Source organism: Alnus glutinosa, chromosome 6 (genome assembly GCF_958979055.1).
Source record: "Alnus glutinosa chromosome 6, dhAlnGlut1.1, whole genome shotgun sequence".
NCBI classification, from domain to species: domain Eukaryota; kingdom Viridiplantae; phylum Streptophyta; class Magnoliopsida; order Fagales; family Betulaceae; genus Alnus; species Alnus glutinosa.
Window position 1 is genome coordinate 3847503 of NC_084891.1, and position 16859 is coordinate 3864361.

General features: G+C 33.7%; 2 protein-coding genes across 2 annotated transcripts; one reads left to right on the top strand and one right to left on the bottom strand.

Moving 5' to 3' along the window:
* Nucleotides 1-1927: 1927 nt before the first annotated feature.
* LOC133871841 (probable glycosyltransferase At5g25310) lies at nucleotides 1928-7392 on the top strand. Its single transcript, XM_062309280.1, has 4 exons — nucleotides 1928-2297; nucleotides 2667-2833; nucleotides 4886-5237; nucleotides 6664-7392. The coding sequence occupies exons 1-4, from the start codon at nucleotides 2046-2048 to the stop codon at nucleotides 7324-7326; spliced, it is 1434 nt and encodes a 477-aa protein (XP_062165264.1). The 5' UTR covers nucleotides 1928-2045; the 3' UTR covers nucleotides 7327-7392.
* A 3840-nt stretch (nucleotides 7393-11232) lies between these two features.
* LOC133870798 (ACT domain-containing protein ACR2) lies at nucleotides 11233-16222 on the bottom strand. The gene is made up of 8 exons (XM_062308020.1): nucleotides 16070-16222; nucleotides 14829-14894; nucleotides 14649-14700; nucleotides 14052-14166; nucleotides 13810-13877; nucleotides 12585-13280; nucleotides 12329-12433; nucleotides 11233-11772 (listed from the first exon to the last, which is right to left on the bottom strand). Exons 2-8 carry the CDS (start codon nucleotides 14891-14893, stop codon nucleotides 11431-11433), a joined length of 1443 nt encoding a protein of 480 aa, XP_062164004.1. The 5' UTR covers nucleotide 14894; nucleotides 16070-16222; the 3' UTR covers nucleotides 11233-11430.
* Nucleotides 16223-16859: the final 637 nt, after the last annotated feature.

The following is a 16859-nucleotide window of genomic DNA, read 5'->3' on the forward strand; positions in this document are numbered from 1 at the left end:
ATATTTTATATTGGCTAACGTGACGTGTTTTACAAAACTGTGATACAAACAAAAGCAAGTGACACATCAAGCTAGTACAGCAAAAGCAACAATTTCTCTCTCTCTCTCTCTCTCTCTCTATATATATATATATATGGGAAATGCTTGCTGGGGGACGCTCACCCAGCACCCATTTATAATAAAAAATAATTTTTTTTATTAAAAAGAGACTCACAGGGGACGAATGAGTGTCCCCTGTGTAGCAAGGCTCTCTATATATATATATTAAGAAAAGATTTTGGTTAACTAGGAAGTGTTAAATAATTAGTTGTCCTAAAAATTTAAATGAATAGAAATTGTAGATTTAATTATTTAAATTATAGTTTAACACTCATTTTTATGCATTGAGTTCAAATTTTCTTTCAATAATTGAGGCTCAACATGTAGATTATTTAAGTGAATTAAGAAGTTGTAAATTGAGTAAAACTCATGACTTCTGCTATGTTATCATGTTAAATTAATACTAATTATTCTAAAAATTTAAGTTAATAAAAAATAGAGGACATAATAATTTAAATTAACATTCCAAACGAAAGCGTGAATTACTGAAGGCCTTATAGTCTAATAGTACTTCTCTTCCCTTTAAAGGAAGAAGTTTGAGGTTTAATCTACTCTACAAATTAATACGATTTGTAAGTATGAATAAAAATAGTGTCACCTTGGAAATTGGTTTGTTTGTTAATTCTTTTTAGATCTTTTTTTTTTTTTTTTTGAAATAGTATTTTAATATGACATAAAAATAAAAATATATAATTTTAAGTAAACGACATTAAAAATGAAGGAAATTAAAATTACCGTTGTTTAATTTGCTTAAGGACGGTAATGTACACCGTTTAGTAAACAACGCAAGTTATTGTCGTGAACCTTTTGGCGTCGTATACGAAATGACATTAATAGTTTAACATCGGCTTACTAATAAACGACTCGATATGGCGTCATTTCGACCATAAACGACGCGAACCTATACCTTCTCAACACCATGTATTGCAGTGGAAACAAAGCAACGCCATCTAAACGACGTTAAAATGTTGTTTTGTTTTTTTTTTTGTTGCGGTGAAGTGACTTTTTACGTGTTACTTCAAGAAAAAAAAAAAAAAAAACACTTAAAATGTGTCACCTTAGTCAATATAAAAAAAATATAATATAAATGAACGTAAATAACACGAAGTCTTTATATTTGTGCACGTTACAATATAGAAAAGGGCAGGGTTTTCTACGTACCGGCCATATCTTCAATATGAAAAGTAATCACGCGAATATTGACTAATTCAAACACGTACGTATGATCAGGATAATATATTAATTTTGAATCCCAACTCTATTCTATCTCCTATTTAAACTTAAAAAGAACTAAAACAACTTATCTTTTCTCTTTTATAAATTTGACCGAAAACCCCTAGCTTTACAAACTCCGAACTCTATTCTATCGATCTCCTATTTATTTATTTTCTTTAAAAAAAAAAAAAAAAAAAAACTAAAATAAATTATCTCTTCTTTTTTTATAAATTTGACCGAAAAAACCCTAGTTTTAACTTTTAAGTTTGTTTCAAATAAAGATGGTTCATAAATTTGGCAAAAAGAAAAAAAGAAAGAAACAATCGAGCTAGCTAGCTAGCGAGCAAATTTGGCAATATGGGGAAAGGCCCGATATGGCGGGAAAAGAAGTTACGGAGCCCCAAAACAAACACGGCCTACACTTAAGTGTTCAGTTACGAGCGCGCACAGCACATGACAATCTTCGTTACCCCGTTTGATGCACAGGGGTAAATCCGTAAATTCACCTCCACCCTCAAACTTTTTTTTATTTTTTTTTTTTTATTTTTTTATTTTTTATAAGTCTACCCTCAAACTTTCGGTCTTTAAATTTGGACTCTAAGAGAGAGGGAGACTGAGAGAGCAGGAGTCTCCGGCCTCTGATCAATTCTTTTTCCAAAACAGTTTTCCCTGACTTTCTCGAGAAAACAAAATCCGAGCAACCAAACACCGAAGTCATAGAGACTCAGAGAATGGGAGCTTACCACGGATACTCTGTTACTATACTCTCGTCGCTCTGCGTGGCTTCGATCCTCATCGTTTTGTTGCTCTCACGCCCTTTTTTCTGTACGCTGATGAGGTTCTCCGGCTCGAAGCCGGAGTTCTCTGTACCAATGGTGGAGTTGCAGAAGAAGATCGCTAGTGATGATCAAGTCCGAGCTGTTCGCACCGGTGGCTCCGGTACTGGTTTTTTCGTGAATCGGTTCGGGACCCGAACCTTAGTAGTACGTTCCATCTCTCTCTCTCTCTCTATATATATATATATGTGTGTGTGTGTGTATGTATGTACCGATTTTCGGATGAAAAAACGAAACCGACCAACCTTGTACATTTTGAAAATGTTCTTCAATCACTCTCGGTTTGTTTTGAAATTCTTATATATACTGATATACAGAGGAAGAGAGAGAGAGACAATATTTGCTTGTTGTGCCTAACTAAAAGGCCAAAACCGTCGTTGTAACGATTAAAAATCTCCTTTATCTCTGTCTATCGAATTTCTCTTCGAATTCGAAGATTACTTTTCTCTCCTCAATTTCATTGTTCCATATGTTTAATTTTTATGCTTAATTAATCTGATACTACATAAAACACAGAGAATGAAAGCGAAACTCAGCAGAGAGCAAGAGCTCGAACAAGGACTCGCACTCGCACGAGCTTCGATTCGCAGAGCAGCTTCAATGCTCAATCTCTCAGCAACCGTCAAAGGCGACGATTACGTACCCTCCGGGATTGTCTATCGTAACTCCCGCACATTTTACCAGTAAGTCCTTTCCCGATTGTTATTTATTTCTTAAAAATTTTAAACAAAAATATACGATACAAAAGTAAGTCTATATAAGGTGCATTTAGCATTGTGATCTTGTAAATAAAAATTATGGTTTTAAATTATACTGTAGAAATTAAGTTGCTCCTTTAGGATTGCGTTTTTTAAAAAATTGCAATTTAAAAACATAAAAAATCTAGGTTTTCAAATCGAAGGTAATTTTGTGTTTTTTTGAAAACGTACAAATTTTAAAAAGGCTAAACTTCAATTTTAAATGTCAAATTGCAATTTTGTCAAACGCTTTAATTATGTTTTTTTTTTTAAAAATTAAATTTTCAAATCGTATATTTAAAATCACATTTTTTAAAATCAAAAACCCAAATGAATCTTTAATGGACTTTTATAGGAGGTATAACTTGATAATGTGATATTTAAAATCAACCATTAAATTAATATTTATAAAAATAAATAATAATACTCTAAAAATAAATTAAATTTAAAGTGGTAGAAAGCTTTGACCTAGTGCTTTGCTTCGAAGTCATCACCTCCAGCCTGTGCACCTCACTTTCTTCGATCATTTTACTCTTTGTTTTCTCTTTCATGGTTGGGTTTTAATGGGGAATTTCTAGTAATAAACACTAGATTCGGTGCGCTTAAGTGCGCACGTACTCAATTTTTCAATTGGCAGCTTCCACAGTTTGAGTACACTTTCACATACCTATGATCATTGCTATTGAAAAAAAGTGGTCCTTAATTCGCTACTAGTTGCGAATACGTAATGCATACTCGTGGCCACTCTTTACCTTTTATGATATGGGGCTCCAAAAAGTCAGACAGAAATGCCAGACTAAAATGCTTTAAGTTTAAGTTTAAGGTTGAATTTTTAAGGTTTTAGTTATTATTTTAAAATTGAGTGGTTCAAATTTGTCATTTCAATAATTATTGATATCAAAAGATTTTTTTAGATTTCCTTAATTCGTTGCATCTCTCATGGAATAGATATTATTGACGTGATTAAATCTAAAAAACGTCAAGATTTTAAGAACTTCATCTTGGAGCATTCGCATTACGTTTAACAAATTTTAGCAAAAGAATAAACCCTTTCTATTTTAGCTATATATCTACTTTTATAAATAATAATTATTTTTTCATTTTCTTTTAGCTATCAAATTTTATTGTTTTATTTTAAATATTTTTTCTATATTCACTTTTACTATTCTCAAACTAGAGAGAATTAGATCAATTGATTCTAATATTAATTTTTTTTTTTTATGCATATATTGTTGAGCCAAGTAGCCGTTTATTTATCTAAAATGGCTAGCGGAATAAAGTTACTTTTTTTTGCCAATTTTTGCTACAAGACCAGCCAAAATAATCTTTGGCAAGCTAAAATGCATGCTTTTCAAGAACGGATACGGTTCTTGTAAAAATGAGGACAAAATTGGTCTTTCACGTTTTTTTAAACAATTTCTTGTAAAAATGAGTCCTTTCACATTTTTTTAAACAATTTTATCCTTATTTTTAAAAGGACAGGATGAGAGGATCGATCCAAATACACGAATAAAGTTGTTACCCATCGGGTTAAATAAGCAGAAAGCACAAAGTATATAGAGTTCTTATTAAGTACTCACTTCTTGGATCTCATACTTTCAGAATAGGAAATCATAGCCCTCAAGCTCAATAGGATACCATAAAATGTATGTTAATTAGCCCAATAATCAACATTTATTAACATATTAACAGTTTCTTTTCGTAACCGCTATTGTCATTATCATCAATTCATCATTACCATGCAAATGGATTAATTAGAAGTTGCAGAATCTTAACCTGGATGTAATAGTCATTGATTATTGATGTAAATAGTGATGATTAACTGATCTAGAAAAGCTTCTAGCCGGGTTCTCACTGCCTCCGACAACCTAGCTATGTACCATTAGAGTGGCGTGGCGCCCAAAATCATTCAATGCCTAAAAGCATCATGCATAATCATTTATATATATATAAAAATAATAATCGATTGCCTCTGTTCTCCAATCCCAAAAATTACAGGAGCTATATGGAGATGGAAAGAAGATTCAAGGTCTACGTGTACTCGGAAGGGGACCTACCCATCACCCACGATGGGCCATGCAAGGACATCTACAGCATCGAAGGGAGATTCATCCACGAGATGGAGCACGGGACGGGGGGGTTCAGGACGAAGGATCCCCGCCGGGCTCACGTTTACTTCATGCCCTTCAGTGTGACCTGGATGGTCAAGTACCTCTACCAAAGTCTCTCTTACGATCACAGCCCTCTATTGGAGTTTGTCTCTGATTATGTGAGAGTTGTTTCCATGAGGTACCCCTTCTGGAATAGAACTCGTGGGGCTGACCATTTCATGCTTGCCTGTCATGATTGGGTGAGTTTCCTTCTTTCCTTTCCATTTTCTTACATCATTTTATTGGGTTGCTTTTAGTTTATCGGATATAGCACTGGCCGGCCAGCTTCACACAATCACACCACAAGAATTTAAGCGTGAATGCATCACTCTCAATGTGCACTCATAATTCTTAGAAGTGGAGTGCCTGGCAATCCACACATTTTAGGTCCACGGAAGAAATTAAGACATAGTCATGACTGAGTATATACTATGTTTGGGATCATAATCGAATAAAGAAAAATATTAAACAACACATTTTTATTTTATTGTTATCCTATTTTGTTAATATAGTACTGCAAAATTTTAGATCAGTCATTGTTAAAAAGAAAAAGAAAATAATTAAGTGTTAAACTGACTTTGGCACAAATGAAATAGAAATGTGGTGTATAACATTAACTTTTGAATAAAATTTCCAAAATATCTTGAGCAATTAATACACAAATTGTTTTTTATTTTATTTTTTTAATAAAGAATTTTATTTTATTTTATTTTATTTTTTTAACAAAGAAAAAACTATTAGATGATCGTAATCAATAATATAAGTTATAGCAAAAATATAATATTAATATTTTTAAGAGTCATGTTTCTTACATAACTTTTACACAACTCTAATAACTTTTTTTTATGATCAATCATTGAATATTTAGGACTCACATATAAGAAAACAAATTCAATAGTTGATCATAAAAAAAATGTAGTTAGAGTTGTGCAAAAATTCTATAAAAGTTGTGCAAGAAACGTTACTATTTTTTTTTTAAAAAAAGAAAAGAATAATAAAAGAGTTTTCCAAACATTTAAAATATAATAAAAAGAATTTCTGAGATGACATTAATTTGTAAGATCCGAAATTATATATATATATCCTACTTTTATAAGTGCGTCTATATTGATAGGCGTTGATACTTCTTCTATCATTCTATGTTGATATGGCATTATCAATCCATATTTATATGAGAAATGATTCATTTATCGTACTCTTTCTTTTAAAAATCACTATTGGATCTGCGGAGCTCATATGGGTCCCTCATATAGGCCCGAGTCCCTCATATAAGCCCACAAATCTAATGATAATTTTTCAAAAGTTGGAAGATGAGGGAATAACAAGATGAGGATGTGTAGCACATCTCCATTTAGATTAATCTTAATTGAAAAAATGAGATATTCAATGGTAAATTGACAATGTCACATTAACAGAGAATAATAGTAGAATAAAAAAAGAATGCATTTTCTTTTTTCATTATAGATAACCAGATTAGATGAGACGATAATTAGTAACTAATGAAAAAATTTGAACCACAATTTGAATATGGCCATGGCAAATTAAGCGTTAGTCATGAACTCAATATTCAAAGTACTGAAACTAATGTCCCGATCGAATATTGATTTACTTTTCCAACAATTGCAGGGTCCCATTGCATCGGAGGGAAATCCCTTCCTCTACAACACATCCATCCGAGTCCTCTGCAACGCCAACACCTCCGAAGGCTTCAACCCTCAAAAAGACATTAGCCTCCCAGAAATTCACCTCTTGGGCGGCCAAGTATCTCCCAAAATCGTCACACCACCACCGGACAACGCCCCACGTCCCTACCTCGGCTTCTTCGCCGGCGGAGTCCACGGCCCAATCCGGCCAATCCTTCTCCACCATTGGAAAAACCGCGACGATGATCTCCGCGTCTACGAATACCTCCCCAAAGACCTGGACTACTACTCATTGATGCTTCAGTCCAGGTTCTGTCTATGCCCTAGCGGGTATGAGGTGGCCAGCCCCAGAATTGTGGAGGCCATTTATGCGGAATGTGTGCCGGTGATTTTATCAAAGACGTATGTGTTGCCCTTCAGTGATGTGTTGCGGTGGGACGCGTTTTCGATTCAGGTCGATGTCTCGGAGATTCCAAGACTGAAGGAGGTGTTGAGCGCAGTTTCGGAGGAGAGGTATAGGAGGCTTAAGGAGGGTTTGAAGCTTGTGAGGAGGCATTTTGTGTTGAACAAGCCGGCTAAAAGATTTGATGTGTTTCATATGATTTTACACTCTATATGGCTTAGGAGAATAAACCTAAGACTTTAATAGATTATGTATACAAGCACTTGTAAAAAAATCAAAGAAATTAAATTAATGTCTTATTTGGCTACCTATATCAACTGTTAGTCGAGGTTCAAATCTTCTTTTATAGACCTAATGTTTGGACAAGATGGCTCAAATAGTACTCACATCCGGCTTTGCTTTCTATTTAAGTAATCTCATTTTTATTATATTTAAATATTCTTTTTATTTTGATTAAATGTCTAATAAATTCTTGAGTCGGAATGCGATTTGAAATCGATCACTCACTTTTTTAAAATCAATAGCTTAACTTTTTTGCGAATTTGAAATCAGTCCTTCTGTTATTTTTCCATTCATTTTTCACAACTTCTGCTAGTGCCACGTCAATCTTTTCTCCATATCATCTTAAAATATTATTTTTTTATTATATTAAAAATTTAAAAATTTAAAATTTTCTTTTTTATTTTTAAAAACAAAAATGACAAAATGGGGGATTGGGGTGGCTGGCACCATATATGGTAGACACCCTCGGCCCATGGGGGAGGCCGCGAGCCACCCTAGCTAGATGGGGATGGTGGTGGCATGTGGCCACCCCCAGCCTGCTCTGGGGTGGCCCGTAGGCCACCCTAGATGGCCCTAGGGAGTGGTATAAAAGCTGACGTGGCACTAACGAAAAATGTAAAAATAGACGAAAAAATCACAGAATGACTGATTTCAAATTCGCGAAAAAGTTAAGCAACCGATGTTGATTTTTAAAAAGTGAGGGATTGATTTCAAATCGTACCCCAACTCAAAGATTTATTAAACATTTACACTTTTATTTTTTATTGAAATGAGAAAGAATGTTAGAAATTAAAAAATTATTTACTTTTACATTTGGTGAGTAAACAATGATCATCAAATTTAATGAACACCGTAATAGCTCACCAAATATTTCTCCAAATTATTGAGCCGAATACAACTCTTTATACTTCTATTTTAACATCTCAGCTAGTTAAAATAACATTTGACTAGCCAAATGAGAATTCTTCCTGGTATGATTAGTTGTGCATATTGTTGTTACAGTTTTGACAAGCTATTGACCTTCCCCACTCCGATGCCTAAATCAATTTTGATAGACAATTTTTGGGGTATTGAAAGCAAAGTAAATTCAGAGATTTGACATTAATTTTGTACTTGGAGTAACAGCCTATTTATAGACACGCAGTTCTGATATTACTCGAGTGAACTAGTGTAGTTTCAATTAGGATTTTGATTCCTATATTATATAAAATCAGACTTATCTTCCTGGAAATCCAGTTTAAGTTGGATACTTCTTTCAGTTAACTTTAAATAGATAGAATCATCTTATTCCATATTTTGTGGGATAAAGCTCTATCCCGAAAAATTCGGCATAGAGTCCTTTTGCAACTTATTAAGAGTTTATGTGGTCAAACCTTATCTCATAAATCTCAATCATAGTCTTCAAGTAACATTCAAATTGATTTCAAGATGACCGCGAGAGGGATACTCGAGACCATTCAATATATCCTGAAAGCATATCCGAGGCGGGATAATTCCTAGACGATCCAATCCCAAGACTCTATAATAAATATCAAGGATGTTGGTGACCGAGCGGGTCGAGTTGTTCGGTCAAACCTACTGGGCCCCAGCTTGGATATGGGCCCAGCTAGCTTTGGGAAAGTATGATACATAGTTTTTTTTTATATTTATCATGAAGATAATAATAACAACAATAATTGAAAGCAATGGGTAAAGATCTGATCCTATTAGTCCGTCCAATGGCCCAACACAGAGAACATAAAGTAATTGGGCCTAAAAAGCCTGTTGAGCCTAAAAATTGTCGGGCCCCTTTTATGAACACACTAGTTATTACTTATTACATTTGTATTTATTAATTATTATATTTTTAAAACTTTAAATATTAATTTGACAAAATTCTAATTGAATTTTGCTTGCTTCCAATAAAAAAAATTACCGGAAATCCTCTTATTAAAAAAAAACGGTTGAGATGGCCTCATCCTATTTTCAACGTTTATTTTTTCACATGCAAGAGATTTTCAGTGATTTTTTCATTGTTCTAACCAATTAATTTCTTTTTTTAAAAAAAATAGTAATTGAGATTTAAGAAAATTCATATGATAAAATATCCTAAAAATTCTTTAAAAAAAAAAAAAAAAAATCTTCATCCCTAAATTTTCACTTTGCAATTGAGCCTGGATCTACACGTGTCGCATAGCCAGATACAAGGGACGTACGTGCATCCCAATTCTAACAAATCCACTTCCAACAAAACATTTCTAAAAATTTCTTTTGAATATTAGAAATTAACTTCAAAAAAATTGATGCTATATTTATTTATCAAAGAAAATGTGCTTAAAATATTGGTGATGTAAAAGGATTTGATGCATGGTAGAACGTACGATTTAAATTTCTTTCCTCCACCCCCCCTCAAATTATGGCGAATTCTCTTGCTGTTTTGTGAGTCTCGTCTATGCTCTCAATTACACACATGAAAAGGGGAAGTTTGTTGTTTAATTTCCTCTGCCTCGTAAGCATGACCCAAGTATTGCATTAAAAAACAATTGGCAGCCCTTTGACGTTACATTAATATTAGGGAAAAATGCAATATCAGAACTTGTGGTTGGTATAATTTACAAATTGCTTTTAATTTGGAGTCAAATTCTGTTTAAAAAATTAACAGATTCCGTTAGATGCCACGTCAACACAAATAAAATAACAGGTTCCGTTAGGTGCCACGACAACACAAATAAAATGACAACATATAGCATTATATATATATATATTAAACAATTATTTCTTTTATAAAAAAAATGGTGGCTCTTATTTTTTTATTTTCTTATTTTTTTTAGAAAATTTCACATATCCCCTCAAACTACCACCCAATTGACAATGTCTCCACCAAACTTTTAATTTGGACAATGTCCCTCCCAAACTACCAAAACATTGTTAATGTACCCCCAAGGCCAGCAAAAAGACAAAAATGACATTACAGTTTTTTCAATGAAACAAAAATACCCCTATAAATTCAAAAATAATAATAATAAAAAGCAATTTTTTATTTTAAAAAACGAATTTTCATTTATAAAAAAATGAAAAAAAAAAATCGTTTTTAAAAAAAAAAAAAACGAAAATTTTAATTTCTTAAAAAAAAATAAAAATTCTAATTTTTTTTAAAAAAATGAAAACTTTTTTAATTTTTCTTTTAATTTTTAAATTTGGCCACCCTTGATTTTTTTTTCGTATTTCTTTCTTTTTCTATTTTTTTAGTTTTAGCTTTTTTAATTTTTTTTATTAAGGGTATTTTCGTCATTTAGGGGAATATTGACAATTTTTTGTAGTTTTTTTTTTGGAGGGGGGTGGGGGGAAAATATTGTCCAAATTGAAAGTTTGGGAGATACATTATCAATTGAGTGGTAGTTTAAGGAATGGTATGTGGATTTTACCCTATTTTTTATTAATAATGTCACGTGTCATCTTAAGGCCTCGTTTGGTTTGCATAATAAATCCTTAGAATGAAATAATTATTCTAAAGGAATAGTCATTACTTTGTTTGGTAGGGATTTATTCTTAGATTTTTTTTTTTTTCCTAACAAATGCATAAATACTTACAATTTCTTTTTCTTAAAAAAATAAGGGTATTTTGAAAATTTTGACCCCCCGCCATTAGGATTTAAGAGAAAATCCTAACGGATAGGTAAAATTGAAAAAATAAAATTGAAAGATGGTATGTTAAATTGTGAGTTTAATTTTTTAAGTATTTTATGGGAGGTAGTTACAAATGCGATGAAAGTTCCATAGGTTTTAATAGAATTTCCCCATAAACTTACGCAGATTGTATTTGAAAAGGTTTTAGGTAAAATAGAAAAAGTAGAATGGTAGCTAAATTTTATATAAAAGTTTAGAGAATTCGATGGCAATGCTCTTAGAAATTATCTGACTATATATAATTATCATAATCTTCTTTTATTTACAACCAGAAAAAATTCCACATATATATATTACAAATCCTTCTTCTAGCTAGATTAATCCTTTTTATTTACAACGGTAATTATATATATAAATATGATAATACAAGGTGAGGATTAATTAATGGCCTAAATTTTGTTACTTGATAGTAACAAAGCTGTGAAAGAAGCTGTCGATCTGAGATTTGAGCATGTCTCCCATAGAGAAACGGGAAGAGCGTTGATCCGGCAAGCTTTGTCCCTTGGTCTCGTTCCTGACTTGAAGGACTATCGGACCGACCATCTGTCTCTTCATCGACTCTACAAATTCCATGTCCACCTCATTCCCTGAAATGTCTTTCACGTATAAAGCGTTCACGGCCTTCTCTCCCTGCGTCGCTACATCTGCTCGGACAACGGTCAGACCGTTCTCTCGGAGAACCCGAGTTATGTCGGAGAGCAAGCCCACCCTGTTGTCGGCACACAGCTCTAGCCGAACTCCCTGTTCAATTAACCCAAAATGATATTTATAGCTCTGATTATGACACAGTGATGGTGGAAATTAATAATGATAGAGAATTGAAGGAGAACTGGTTTTGGAATTGGTTAAATCACGGATCGAGAAGATTCAGACAAGCGATTGTGAAATACCACTCATATATATATATATATATATAGGACCCACTTGACTGGAGAAGTGGTTGGACAACCCGATTTTTATTTGGTTAAGTGACCAGATCCTATACATAAGTTATCTCTCAAAATCGTCTATCTGAATTCTCTTAAATTCAAGCAAATAATTTGAGAAGATCCTGATCCGTTAAACCCCATTTTCTTAAAAAGTTTAAATTGATAGGAATGAGTAAATTTAGTCACTAATATTTACTTTAATTAACACTCTTCTCACGTTTGTACTCAAACTCTCTTTTTAATAAGTAAAATCAAATACGTTAAATATTTTAATTAAAAATTAAAAGTTAACCAGCGGAAATAAATTTCGAACTCAGACGTTTTGTCACGTTAAATCACAAATCAATACTTTTACTGGAAGCGCTCACCTCGCAAACCCGTCGCTCTATGGCAGCTTCTAAGCATTTTATTACTCGTTCCTTCTCGCTTTCTGTACTCAAGGCTCGCCCATCTTTATGTCTGATAAAATACTCCTGTAATCAACAGTATTTGTCTCCATCAATATATATATATATTTATAGACACATACCAAGGTACGTTTATGAATTCTATCTAAATTATCCAATTAATTTGCATGTAATTAATTGGATTTACATGCAAATTATTGGGTAGCTGATTGCATACCTGAAAGGCATAACCTCCACCTGAGCTTATGCAAGCATGGAAAATCACGTACTGCATGTCAGTAAGCGTGCACACTGTATCGAACATGAGTCTTGGCCGATCCTTGCAGTCTATGCTCACTATCGAGTATCCCTTCTCGTCACAGCTCTCAATCTTCACCATTGTTTTCCTCCCTTCCTCGTCACTTTCCTCCGATCCCGTGGACGTCACCGCGGGCAAACTCGGGGGCCCGGACGGCCCGTCGAAGTCCCGAACTGAAAGCATGAGCTGATGCAACCGGCGTTCCACATTCGTCATGGTTCCTTCTTCTGATCCTCCAAGAAAACCTGCGGTCTTAACTTCTTGTTGGTTGGCCTGGTTCCCACTAGGGCTCGGAGCCGTGGTGGCCTGGAGGACCATGGTGAGGTGGTCTTCGATGGTGGCGAGGCGGGTGGGGTCGTCGATAGGGGCGTCGGTGGACTGCTCTGAAATGTAGGCAACACATGCCAGGCGATCATTGTGACTCCACGCATGAGCTTCCACAATGTTGCAATGAAGGTCGGCTAATGCGGCTGATATCTCGGAGAATAGACCGGGCCTGTCTGTTCCGCTCATTTCGATGGCCGTGTGCCCATTCTGGTGTTCAGGTCTGAAAATCTTATTCGCATATGCCTTTGCCTTGGCCGACTTTGGTGTTCCCTTTGCTGTATCTATGCCCTGCAAGGTTTTCTCCATGTTAAGGGGCAAATTTTTACAGATTAAAATGGTATATAATTATTTGTTCGAAGTTGAGATAATTTTAATAAGTAATTGTGAGAAATCACTTATGAGACATATTTGATCTGATTCAAATAAAAACTAGGCTGTCCAACCACTTATCCGATCAGATAGATTCCATAAGTGATCTCTTGCAACCACGTATCCGAATCCTCTCAAATCCGAACAAATAATTGTTGACGATCCTAATTCGTTTTTTACACGGCTCGCAAATTCGATATAAACTCAACACAAAATTAACGGGTTATAGTTGAACGATCTGACCCATTTAATTAAATGGGTCAAATTAAAATCGATCTATAGAACCTTATGCTCATACCTCAACACGAATACAAATTTACATCCATCCTACGTGCCCCCAGGCCACCAAATATTTTTCATAATAATTAATGAGCTACATGCATGCATGGTTTCTCCGATCAACTACTACATGCATGAATAATTAGAAGGAACAAACTAATTAAATTACCTGCTGCATATAGTTAATGACTTTCTGGTCGGTAATTTTGTTGCCATGCTCGTCTTTAACATGAAAAACTGCAAATTTCCATGGATTTGATTAATTATCAAGAAAGTTTGATCGAAACAGTTCTTAATTGTGATGGGTTTAATTTGTTAATTTGGGCCCATCAAAATTAATAAATTAGAATATAATGACGCATGATCATATATAAAATGGTGGATTTAATTAAGAATCTAGAACGTACGCACCATCCATGAACCACCCTGCGTCAGATGAAATAAAGCCCTTTGAAATTGTAAGGTTCAGATCTGTCAACACCTGAACCACTTCCAGGAGAAGGCCCTGCTTCTTCACGCTATCAACCTACACCCGCATCGATATCACGCAAGCAATTTTGTTAGCGTCAGCAAATGGTATATATATAGATCGAGGGCCCCTTTTTTTTCTTTTTTCTTTTTTTTTCTTTTTTAGGATTCCTTGTAAATTATTATAAATTATCAAATTACAGAATTTAAGCTGTTTATAGGCATCGAAACGCTTAGAAAATGCAACATACATATTAAAAATGTGTCATGTTATTGAAGCTAGCAACTATAGAAATAATTTTCCTCGCAAAAGGTTTAATTTTTTCTTTATTTTTGTAGAGATAGACGCTTCTTATTCAGAAATTAAAAAATAATTTTTTGCTTGAAGCTTTTTTTGCAACATAGATAGCAAGAATCTAATGAAAATATATTCGGTTCTCAACTGTAACGTGCCACCTTTTTAGTAAGCGAAGTTTTTCAATCATTTTGATATATATATGTCTAGCTAGAAAGTAGAAACAAAAACAATAACTCACGTACCTTAACTACTGTGCAATCTTCCATGCTTTCGTTGTCAATGCAAACTCTGCAGCTGCAAGGAAAAACAACAAGAAGCTAGGCTGTAGATCAAACGGCTGGGAAAATCTAATGTTTAGTAATAAAAAAAGGACGCATCCCAGCGGTGGGGTTTTTGGATCAAGGGCTAAAATTATTACTTACGTGGGTCCATTTATCCTCTCCAGGTGGTTCTCAAAGTCGGGATCAAAGTAAGGTTTATTGCTCATGCTGCACTCACAGAATTGAAGGAGATTGTCAAAACTTATATATATATATTCTAAACAAAGAGTAACTATGCATGCATCAAAAGCTTAGCAAGCTATATATACATATATGGTAGCTCATCACACGTTTTTGTATAGACTGAAAGGAATGGTCAATTTTATTTTTTTTTTTATTTTTTTTTTTGGGTAATAGAATAATAGTCAATTTAGTAAGGCCTTAAAGTGGTTTTTTTATTTGAATGTTATACCTAAAATGCAGGAGTATGATATAATATTGGAGCAGTCTATATATATCTTGCTACGTACGTACAAAGAATTCTTTGTTTGATATTCCTTCTAAATTAATATTTTAGGAAAAATTCACTTTACTCCTATAAACTTTTGTTACATTTGCAATTACCCTTTAAACTTGAAAAAACTCTCAATTTATAAGTGTATTTATTTTTCAAAAAAAAAAAAAAATGTCCTTTCGTTACAATTTTTCGTTAAATCCTGATGGAATGGTGTCAAAATTACCAAAATACCCCTATTTTTTTATAAATAAAAAAATTATAAAGATTTAAACGTTTGGTCAAGATTTAACGAAATTTACAAAAATACTCATCCATTTATCTTTTCTTAAAAAAATAAAAATAAAACAGGTATTTTAAAAATTTTGACATGATTTAACAAAAAATTATAAAGCACGAGTGAAATTGAAAAGATTGAAAGATAGAAACACTAAATTGAGATTTTTTTAAAGTTTAAGAAAATAATTGTAAAAGTTGCGACAATTCCGAGCGTTTTAATTGAAGTTTCCCCAAATATTTTCTTCGCAATGCAAGAACTATAGGATATTGTTGCTTTCTCAAATCTCAAGTAGATCAAATACTTGCAGTTTGTACATATATATAGATCGATATAAAGCCATTACTTGAGATATATATATATATATATATATATATATATATAGAGAGAGAGAGAGAGAGAGAGAGAGAGAGAGAGAACTATAGAATCGATCCTTGCATGCAATAGAAGGGTATCAGCATGATTTGTGATGCATGTTTCAAGCTAAATAAGGAGAAGAAGAAGAAGAAGAAGAAGAAGAAGCTAGAGAGAGAGAGAGAGAGAGAGAGAGAGAGAGAGAGAGAGAGAGAGAGAGAGAGAGAGAGAGATGCAAGAGATCAGGTAGTGGCTTACACTGGAAAAGCATAGAAGTTGGGCAAGGTGATCGATGTCAGTTTGATCTCTCCCTTGAAAAAGAACCAGGAGTATTATCAACGTACAATTAACGGGGAGAGAGAGAGAGAGAGAGAGAGAGAGAGTTTATCAGTATTTTGGAGTAGGTGAATGGGAGTAATTGCTAGGAACTCATGTTCCTTAAATAGAAGGGGGGGAATTGTATGGAAGGGAGATTGGTTTGAGAAACCTCACGAAGGGGATTGAAGGGTGAGCGAAAGAGACACGTAGAGGGTACAGAAGTCAAATGAGATTTATCTGGCCACGTTTGTTGTGATTTATTCTTGTCTTTCTTACCCATCCCTCTCATTCCCACAATTTTCCCTATCTCCGGTCCTTGCTCTCCTTAATGGATGGAACTCTGCAAAATAAGTGATCCCTGATTAACCAACCTCTCTCTCTCTCTCTCTCTCTCTCTCTCTCATATCATATATGCAGCTTCATAGTAATGCACGTGGCTGACATGCCCCTCTAACAGTAATATCATGAGGACAGACTAGGAGTTTAGCTAGTCACCTCTAATGCTATTGGTACAAATTCAATGTTATTTATTTGGGATCGATAAGGTTGTCAATTTATGACACGAAATTAATGAGTTAGAGTTGAGGTGTTAGATCATTTTAATTAAATTGATCAAGCTATAGTTAACTTATATATTATTATATATTATTATTATATATATATTATTAAATGGATCAGAAACTGACATTCCTAATTTAATTAATTGGGGTACCAAAATTCAGGATAAGTG

Coding starts and splice junctions, on each gene's coding strand:
- LOC133871841 (XM_062309280.1), top strand. CDS start 2,046: ATGGGAGCTTACCACGGATACTCTGTTACTATACTCTCGTCGCTCTGC. Junction 2,298..2,666: donor TCGGGACCCGAACCTTAGTA/GTACGTTCCATC, acceptor CATAAAACACAG/AGAATGAAAGCGAAACTCAG. Junction 5,238..6,663: donor TGCTTGCCTGTCATGATTGG/GTGAGTTTCCTT, acceptor CAACAATTGCAG/GGTCCCATTGCATCGGAGGG.
- LOC133870798 (XM_062308020.1), bottom strand. CDS start 14,893: ATGAGCAATAAACCTTACTTTGATCCCGACTTTGAGAACCACCTGGAG. Junction 14,167..14,648: donor AAGATTGCACAGTAGTTAAG/GTACGTGAGTTA, acceptor ATGCGGGTGTAG/GTTGATAGCGTGAAGAAGCA. Junction 12,434..12,584: donor GTGGAGGTTATGCCTTTCAG/GTATGCAATCAG, acceptor TGTTGATTACAG/GAGTATTTTATCAGACATAA.